Below are 10179 nucleotides of genomic sequence, written 5' to 3' on the forward strand. Positions count from 1 at the left end.
CCAGTCATTTTGTAACCTTTGATATTTTAATGAGGGGATTATTTTTTATATTTTTTTTTTTTCATGAAATCTTGCCTTACTTTTCAGACAGAAAGATTTGTGCCTGCTCATGTGGTTTTACGATGATATTTCACATGCCGGCCTTAATTTACCTTTTCCTTGGCTTGAGTTTCTAAATCAAACTGACATAAAACATGACTGAGGACATGAAAATGATGATTCCAGCTGGAGATTTAGCGTTGATGAGCATTTCCTTGAACTTGACCATGTTTATCCTGCAGCTCTTTGAGTTTACATTTACACTTTTTTAAAGCCAGTGTAAAATCCGCCAGATCCACCAGATGCCAAATGACTTCGTCCCATAAAATTGGATCCGTTTCTAAAGACAAATCCATGAATGTAGGAGGAACAAGACAAGCTGCCACAGTGCAGAGGCGCCTCTCTTTTGAAACTGGGTTTAACAGTGAAATCTATGTAATGGATTGAAGAAAGAAAAATTCTGGGAAATGCAAGTAGAACCTTTTTTGTCCACAGTGTTTCCTTGCTTTGAGTTTTTAGCAGCAGTGTTTAGTCAGATATAAACTCAGACCTGAGCTTTATCAATTGATCTGACCATCCTTCCTCTGCTCGACCTACAGGTGACCCAGACTGAATGGATTAAACACTGCGATTGCTGTTAATCGTCATAGATTTTCAGTCACTGCAACTCTAATTGGAATTCCTCTAAGTGTGAAGCATGTAGAAATGATCATTAAGATAAACCACTGAATTAGAATAATCACATCAACAGATTATGTGGCCTGTCCTTGTCTTTATAAAGTAGATCTGATTAGTTGTAAAGTTATACCAAAGTTATTTTATGGCAATTTCAAGTTTCATCTGGTTGCTTGTTACAACAACCAATCCAAAAGTGAGAAAATGAGAAAACCTTGTTAAGCACAAAAGGATTAATCCATAAAAATGACAGTTCCTCTTGTGTTGAAGCAGATAACCTGATAATCAGCACACGCTCATATTCAGCTGTAGTCAGCTGATTAATTCTGGTAATAGCTTTGCATGTCAATAAAAACATTCACATGTCGCGCTTACCTTTATCTCCAATTACCTGAGCGAATCTTACAGGACAGTCCGTAGTTCAAATTATGCTGCAATGTTGAATTGCATTATTATAAACAGCCACGGTACCAGTGATGATTACATTTTATGGAGAATTGGCTCATGTCACAGCAGCCATTGGCCAATTTGACCCCGAAATTTATTCGTGGCAGCCTTGTGATGCTTCGTCACCAGCACGGTTTGGTGTCTTTGATTCATCTGTGCATCTGCGTCTCTGAGTCCCGTTAATGAGCTAATGAGACTCTCCCTCTGTGTCTCCGAGTGCTTTAGGCGAGGCAGATCATGTTAAAGACAGCAGGCACACACACACACACACACACACACCCACACACACACACACACACCCTGGCTGTGACAGCTCTTAACCAGCTGATTTGTCAGGGTCTGGCCAAGCGTACAGACTAAATGTTCCCAAGTTACATCTGTCAAATGCCTCCTGATGCTAACGTGGAGGCGCTAAAGGGGCAGGATGATTACATGAAAGCCACATTGTTTGCCGGACCCAAGAGCCAAACTGTCAGGTTTTCTCACTAGCCGTGCCTCGTCCACATTTGAATGGCTTATCATCCTTTCTTCTCCTTCATCGTCTGTCTCTCATCTCTCAGTCGTGTTATTGTCTCCCATCTCATGCTTTCATGTCACTTGAATGGGCTTTGATAAAAATCGCTTCATTTTTGGTCAGGCTTTTATCACTGCTATTTTCCTCTATCACTACAAATGGAGATGCAGTGTTGTTCCTCTTTCCCAGGGGCCACAAATTAAAAAAGAGCCAAACTGTGAAAGAATACTTAGATGGGACTGACATTTCTTTGTGGAACACTCTACTCACTTTGTCTCTCAGTAGTATTGCGAGACTGTGCATAAAAGGCTCTTTGTTGCAAAGAACCGAGTAATACATCTGCAATCAGTTTGTGCCCATTATTTTTCTGAAAATGGAGCCTCAGACAGCTGCTGTGCTGCCACGGTGGGACTGGCCAGAGAGCTATCTGGACGACCTTTGTTGGTGTGTGAAATTTGACCAGTGGAGCTAGAAAAACAATGTGTAAATGTTTGGAGTCAGAGAGCTGCTGTTAGATGTCAGTCTGACCCCGCCAGGGCCGATATGCCTCACTGAAGTAGAGCTCCGCGGCCTTCAGCAGTGGCCCCATTTGCACATACAGAGAGCGAGTGAGAGGATTGCCAAGGTTGCCCTGATTAATTAATCAGAATCTACAAAGTGAATTATTAACCAGTCTTAGTATGTTGTGTTCACATATTATGCAATATACATGTTTCACCCTCTTTAATTATGACAAGCAGACATTGTGGTGGGCCTGTATGAGCGGCCCCTGGACTGCATGTGATGTTTAATGCATGACCTGGACCCACAGTGTGGTACGGGAACAGCCTGACATCCTCACTGCGGTCTACGGTGAACCAACTTGGTGGAAACTCGTTTTGCTAGCATGTGCCAACAGTGTCCACTCTGGTTTGAGTCAAGCGTACTGCACGCTCAGATCGGCCCCGCTGTTGCTGTTTGAAGGCCCGACCTGGAAGATTTGGACTTGAACTTGACTGTATGAGAAGCCGAGACATTTGTTTTGCTTTGCATGTCAGGCAGCATTGGACAGGTTTACGAATGGGACATATGCCCGCTTTCTGCTCTTGTCTGAATTGCCAAGACTGCAGCTTATTATGCAACCAGAATGTTCAGCCCAGGACTTGTGCCACATGGAATCCCAACCCTCCAGCAGCCTGTGTCTTCAGGAGCAGAACAACCAAAAAATACGTCTCTTAAAACGCACAATTTCACTATTAAAAAGCATCGACTTTCCCTTCGGGAAAAACAAAGGGGCCTGATCCAATATCGTGCTTTTACTTTTGCATCTTGCAGTGTCTTTTTGTTGCCAGGCAACATTGAGTTCTTTGGATATAATAGTGGAGTGGTCCCCCTCCCTCATCCCCTTAATTTGCTGAGCAGTTGTGGAGACCCTGAAGCAGGGGACTACATTATGCTTCTCTTTCATTGGCAGCTCCTCTCCCTTTTATCACTCCTCACTGGCTTTTAGCTCTGTATCCTGTTTCTTTTTCTGCTTGTGATATGTGGATACGCACAAACACTTCATGGTCCTGTATCAGTATTAATATCTCAACCAATTCTGTAGATAAACGCACGCCTAGAAACAAGCTATTGTGCAAAGGCTTAAAGGTGCAGACAGGGAGGCCATGGGAGGAACTAAGACAGACAAAGCGAACCAAGAAGCTAGAAAACTGTAGATGTCATAGGACAGGAGTGGGCCTGTACCTGCATCAATATGCCAGCACAGTTTCTGCTCTACCTTTTCGTGCCACTCTGCAAACAAGGGACGGCACCTGGTCTCTTCAGCCCTCCTCACTGTCTGCACAAGAGGATGAATCTGTCACGATGTCCATTAGTGTTATTGCTGCCCTGACATCCATAAAAGCAGCCAGGATGTCCTTGGATGTGTTGACACAACATGAAACCCATGCTGGCACCCGCAGTCTAATCTGACACATCGAGTTTATGCGGCGTCTCTTTTACCAAGCATGCAGCAGTTTATCCACCCTCGGTTCATCCATCAGATGGGGGCGAGAGTGGACTTCTCACCTATAGCAGGGAGGAATTTTTAGACCCTAGTGAACCTCAGGTGCATGTTCTTGGAGTGTGAGAGGGACAGGCAGGTTCTACATACAATGCCCTGAGCTGGAATCAAACCCACAACCTTAGCCATTAAACTGACCACTGCAGGATACGGCAGAAACAAATGACACACGAGTGACGAGTAATTATAATTCTTGTTTCAGCACCAATTGATATATCTTGCAATGAGTAAATGGTTTTCCTCTTTTAATGGCTGTTATTTAATTGCTCCAAACGCTGTCCTCTGTTTGCTTTGCTGGATGCCGATTAGCTGTGTCTCCTTGCATTTGCCTCCAGAGTCCCAGAAAGCCAAATTACACACTGACAAAATAACATATAAATCAAATCCACTGAGTATTGCCTCTCAGGGGAGGGGGGCACTTGGCAGTCTAGTTATTGGCAGCATGAATATACAGTGTTTCTTATTAAAGGAAATTGAATTTTCCCTCCAAAAAGTGACTAGAGGGGCAGTTGGGCTTGAAATAACTGAACCAGAACTCTAACACAGAGTGACCTCTTTAACACCACTGGCCGATGTTAAATCGGCCCATCCTGTGACACTAGTCATCACTCACCTCAGAACTATTTGTCCTTTGGGCAACATTTAACAGGCAGATCGCAGCCGCGTTTGCCGGGCTTGAACTGATGAATCTGGCCAATGTTCTGGCACCCGAGGAGCTTTACAAATGCTGTATAATTTAAATCGTCTGTCCTGTTTGGAGACGGGGCCTCTGAGGTTATCGGGTACAAAGATACCGACATTTGATCTTGTAGCATAGGTGGGAGGGGCTTAGTGACATCAAATACCATCAAGAGAGTTTTTTGACCATCCAGTGAAAGCATCGCCCTCGCCCCACGCTCAGCCCAAAGCCTTGTAAACTCTGCTGTTGACGTAAATCAATTATACGCTGCTGAAATCTAAAGCTCCGTCATACCGTCTGTCTCTGTCTGCAGGATGCCAAGTTTGTGGAAGAGAGGAGGAAACAGCTGCAGGGTTACCTTCGCATGGTGATGAACAAACTGATCCAGACACTGCCGGAGCTCACAGCTCGTCCGACCAAAGAGACCCTGCTGTCTCTGCTGCCTTTCTGTCTGTAAGTGTACACAGGCGTGTTCGATATAGCATCTCTCTAAGTGTGTGATTGTGTGAGTGGGAAAGAGACGCAGAGAGAAGCGCAGGGCTCCTACTGTGTCTGTGAAAGATGTGATGTAATCTGTTTGGTTGGCAGAATCCTCAGAAAATTGCTGTTATTTTGCTATTAAAACATTTAAATTGATATGTTCCAAACCGTAAATCCCTTCCTATATTCACACAACACTCCAAAATCAATCCTTGACAGTCGATTTTCACAGATAATTCTGATCCAACAGGATGTCAAACCCAGAGTTCTCATAAGATATGGACCAGAGGGATTAAATACACTAACATTTCTGCATTCTACACTCATGCACATTTAAATATTGGGCGTATATGTTCTCACACATGCACACGCTCTCAGACAAGTGCAAGAGTGCACGATGCCGTGTCTGCCCACCTCTCGCAGGCTACATCTGAAAATGAGATGTTCCACTCACTTCCTGTCAAGAATCAGTTTTCACTTACTGTCAGCGTGTGACCTGACTGGAACGCCATTTCCTCCCTGCAGACATCAGAGTCAACAGCATCGTGACTGCAGTGAATATGTGCGCGCACTTGTTTTTAATGCAATGCCTGTGAAATTCCTTAAATCATCATGTGGGAGATTCGTTAGTAGATATTTGTCAAAGGGTATTTCTCAGCACGCGCGTGATTTCTGTGAGCACCGTCCAAGCCGAGATCTACATAATTATCCAAGATCGTTTGGTTACCATGGTAACATGTGGTATTTTTTTTTCTCCCACATACACCAGGAAAAGAAAAAGTACTTTCATAGGTGTGCCGTTTTCGCAGCCGTGCTCTCCGCAGACGCTCCCGCAGGCGAATCCGGCGCTCCCTCCTGTTCCTCCAGGAGACCCTGCAGTTGGAAAGCACGGAGTCGCTCCCGTGGACAGTCACAGCAGTCAAGAGAATAGGAAAATATGAAAATAGGGATCATCTGAAGCTTTTTTGGAAAGGGGTGCTATAGAACAAATGCAAACACCGTGTTAAACTCCATAACACCGAGTGCTCATTATTTAGCCTTGAAGAGATTTAATATCCCCATCTGTCTCCCTCATATCTCCCAGCTGAAAGAGAAACTTATTGCGCCTCTTTGAATGGCATGAAATATTGCAGTGTCGAGGCGGTACAGCCTGCGCCTCTCCTCGTGGTGTTCCTCTGCTCTCTGAGGCAGAGGCTTTTGTTCCTCTTGAACTTACAGAGAAACAATCACGAGAGAAGCATCAGGAGAACGTTGCCAACGTTCCTTTCCTGTCTGTGTTGAGGTTCACGACACGTTGCACAGGTCCTCTCTGCACTGGCTGCAACAATCAGGTGATGACTGACAGAGCTGATAGTGAAGGACTTTTCCTTACGTATGCAGGACTGTCCTGTCTGTCCTGCGCTGATCAGCACTGACACCACAAGTCTTACAGGCAGAGCTTCATGGAATTACAGGTGACACTGGATCACCACTGATCAGCATCTAATGTTCTATCATATATCATGTAAAATATCACTTACAACAGCACAACCAGTGCAGAGCCTCTTAAAACAGGCTGTTTTTGATGTAGATTTATCTACTGTGAATGGCTCTCGAATACCAGTAAAATGCTTCATGTTGGTAATTAGAACGATTGCTTTCTCGTGCCGTGCACCTTGTTTTAAGGGCGACACGCTCGTACGCACAGATGGACACAAACTGTTCTGGGCAGGATAATAAAAACAAGTCCAGTAAACGGCGAGCCAGAAATACTGTGTGAGGAAAACCTGTGTGAGGCTGGAGCGGCTGTGGGGCTGAAACACGAGGCGACAGATGCTGCATTGAGAGAATTTTGAGCAGGCGAGGACAGATACAACAACAGAGGACGGCAGGAAAGGCGGTGTGGTGTTAGGTAGAGGAAAAGAGGGCTGCAGTGTTCAGAGAGACCAGCTGGATCCAAAACTCGGTCGTCGTTGGTGCTCGGTAACAGTCGTCCTCTCCCTTAAGCGTCAGATCAAACAATATGTGACTGGAGTCTCACAAATTTGAAAACGAGATGTGTGAATGTGCCCAAGAGTAGGAGTGTGCAGCCATCTATTATAATCCTAATGTGTTTTTGCAGTTCAATTATTAATACTCCAACAATGCCTGGGAAGGTTATTATTCTCTATAAGCCAACATGACGTCCAAATAGGCCAACAAGCCCACTCTGAGAGTCAGAGAGAAAGAGAGGGAAAAAAATCTATAAGCCTGATTAATTTAGCACGTTTAGCTACTTTAGCTAGATTGATATGAATAAATAAGATGGCTTGCAGTTTCAGCTCTGCATGCTGCCCCCAATTTAATTTTGATTTGCTGATGGAGTTCACCCCCATCTGACTGGCCAGATTTGTATGGGTTGACTGAGCGTGCCTGGCGTCGTGGCGATACGGGGATAAGTGGCCCAGACAAATGTGCCTTTTTGTTCAGACGCTTATGAGACGAACTTTGCGGTTGTATATTCTTCAATCTCACCATGCAGCGATGCTGCTGCCTCTGCTGTGCGTCTGTCTGCACTCTCTGTTCTCCACCTGTGCCGCCGCCACCGCTGCTGTGAGATATGCTCTGATATATTCTGAGCTGTGTGAGTTTGAATCCGCTTCTAACACAAGACCGTCCCAATGCTCCAGTGCTTGACCCCGTCACTCCCTTTACTAAATCTGCACCGCGTCTCCGGCAGCGGGCAGAAGGTCAGCGCGGCGGGGATGAAATGCAGCTGAGGGATTCACAGGGAAAACATTTTGACTCCCGCTGTTCATTCGCTGCTTTTCATTTCCTCGCCTTGGCCTGTCGTCAGATAAGTCCCAGGATCAGAGGTTCGTTTGTGGTGAAGGCGGTCGCCAGGGTAACTGGGGCTATGCCACATCTTCAAGTGGTCCAGACTGTTTCTGTGGCAGTAATGAGACAGATAAAGGTCATGGGTACAAAGTAAATAACTGTGATTCCTGAAACGATTCCTGTGGTTACAATGTTTCAGTGAAAGAAAACATACGTGCATGCAACTGGGGAAACAAAATGAGTTGTGACTACATTTAAAAAAGGCTCTTTTGCTCAATTCATAGCATCTAGTTTGTCATGTTGTGCTTTCAATTCTCTAGTTTTAACGTGTCCATTTGCTCTTTTATAGTGACACACCCCAGACCAACGACAACGTAGCCAAGACGCCACGGTCCAAAACCTCTTCCCGCTTCCCCAGACTGGGCCGCAGCCGCAACCAGGAAGCCAGACCGGAACCTCAGAGCGGCGACCTTTAACCCCAGAGCCTTGAACTACAGCGTATTGGTCTTTCTGGCTGCATTGATTGAGGATGTTTCCATGTCCCCTCTGGACTGCTACAGCTGGTTCTCACTGCTTTAGGCTTGTGAGAGGACCTCCGGGGCCCTAATGAAGACAAGTGTCAGCTGATGGGTGGGAGATATGTAAAGGTTTCAGTTCATTGCCTGGTTAATTACATGGTTTCACCCAGGCTGCCTGTCAAGGGACCCAGTCATACCTTACTGAGACTGTAATCCACACATGAACTATCCAGGACTGCTCATCTCAGACCCAGTGAGATTATGATGGTGTGTTTTATTTCCGCTGCTGCTGTTCAGATTTTAGTGAGAGGGTGTCTTGGTGCCTCCAGTGTTGCAGCTTTTGCCCACTCTGTGTGTGCGGGTGTCAGGCAGCGTGCATTCCTTTATCCTCAACTGCTGCCTGTGATTGTTAATACTCATCTATGTTGAGAACCATCTGCAGCACACGCAACATATCAGATACTATCAGTAGATCTGTTTAAATCTCACATAACTATCACATTAAAGCATCGTATTCAAAACCAAAATCTCAAATGAGCTGTGAAAACTTTATTAAGAAATGGGTTTATAGATATAAATTTAGAGCGTGGAACACTGATAATCTTATATCATATTTTATCAGTTATTCTTTGATCTACATCATCAAAGCATATTGGGATAGCGTCATAACCTCTTTGAGCATGTTTGCATTGTTGTTACTGGTCCTGTCAGCAGAGGGCAGAAGATCCAATGGCGGTTTACATCCAACATGAGGTTCTTCTATCGATCATTTAAAAAAAACAACAACAACCTTTGCAAACATAAACTTAGTTTGCAACATTTTCGATCACTGCTCTTTCCAGATTGAGGTGACAAGTACGCAAAATGTAATCATCCCTGTCTGTAAAGCTCGGGATCGATGATCTTGTCTTAAATCAGTTTAAATGGTTTCTCAGAGGGTTTTGGAGCAGAAGAGACTTTTAATCGAACTTGCTTCGTTTTTGCTGGCTATCATCAATGTCTGCAAAAGCCGTCAGCTATGCCCGAAAACTGTTTAAAGATTGTTTATCTAACGTGACTTAATGCGATGATATGTTGCAAATGAATGTTTAAGCGATGACTAAACACTTGAAGAAAGGCTGCTCATTGGAGAGCGAGGGAAGCTGTGGAGCATCAAGTGTGTGTAAAACAGAAGCTCATGCATATGTATGGCTTTCCCAAGAGTAGTCAGAGGCCGTGTTCAAACGAGACGTGATCGTGTCGGGAGGGTTCATGGAAACTCGAATCAAAGGGGCGACTCGGAAAACGGTAAACAATGTTTACACCTCATGAGAAGACGCAAAGGAACAGGGCTCATGGGTTTTTAATCAATCCTGGTTCCTGCTCATCTTTCATGGTTTGGCCCCTTAATATGAGGATTTTCTGGACAATGACTTGAGGTCAGCGTGTAGAGCTGCACAGGGACGTCTTGGTTTCAACGTTGGCATTATTTATCTTGTCAATCTGACAATGTACTTTGCATATATATCTTTTTATTAAAGACTGTTATTGAAGCTAAAGCTTCATCTGACTACGCTGCTGCTAAATGCGTCCTGTCCTGTATGTACACGCAGTGCACCAACACTAGAAACCAAAAGGTGTATACTTTATATTTTGGTAAACTCGAATCCCGCTCTTCCACATATCGACTATTTTTAAAACTGAGTTGTGTATGTAAGGTCCAGTTATCCTGGCATGTATATCTCATAAATGACCCAGGGCCTTTCCATCAGTACCCATCCAGCTCCTTCACATCGAAGCAGATAATCAGAGAAATGATGCACAAATGTAGAAGAGTTCCCTCAGCTGTTCTTCTCTTCTAACCACAGTCAGCAGTCAGGCTCTATCCTTATCACTGGACGCAGAGAGCAGTGATGTACAGCGCGTACAGTAATAATGCCTGTGTGTCACTGTGGTCATCCGAAAATGGAAACTAAAGGCCGTTTCATGACCCTGTCAAGCTAAGCTT

At 44.6% G+C, this 10179-nt stretch overlaps 1 protein-coding gene across 2 annotated transcripts in view; it reads left to right on the plus strand.

Moving 5' to 3' along the window:
- Window positions 1–9744, plus strand: part of snx29 (sorting nexin 29) — an 82031-nt gene extending 72287 nt beyond the window's left edge. For both annotated transcript variants that reach the window (XM_011604789.2, XM_011604783.2), the window contains exons 20-21: window positions 4712–4851; window positions 8024–9744. In XM_011604789.2, coding sequence (XP_011603091.2) covers window positions 4712–4851; window positions 8024–8150 — 267 coding nt within the window. In that variant the 3' untranslated portion in view covers window positions 8151–9744. The remainder of the gene's footprint in view (window positions 1–4711; window positions 4852–8023) is intronic.
- The last annotated feature ends 435 nt before the right edge of the window (window positions 9745–10179 follow it).

Source organism: Takifugu rubripes, chromosome 1, assembly GCF_901000725.2.
Source record: "Takifugu rubripes chromosome 1, fTakRub1.2, whole genome shotgun sequence".
Taxonomy (NCBI): Eukaryota; Metazoa; Chordata; class Actinopteri; order Tetraodontiformes; family Tetraodontidae; genus Takifugu; species Takifugu rubripes.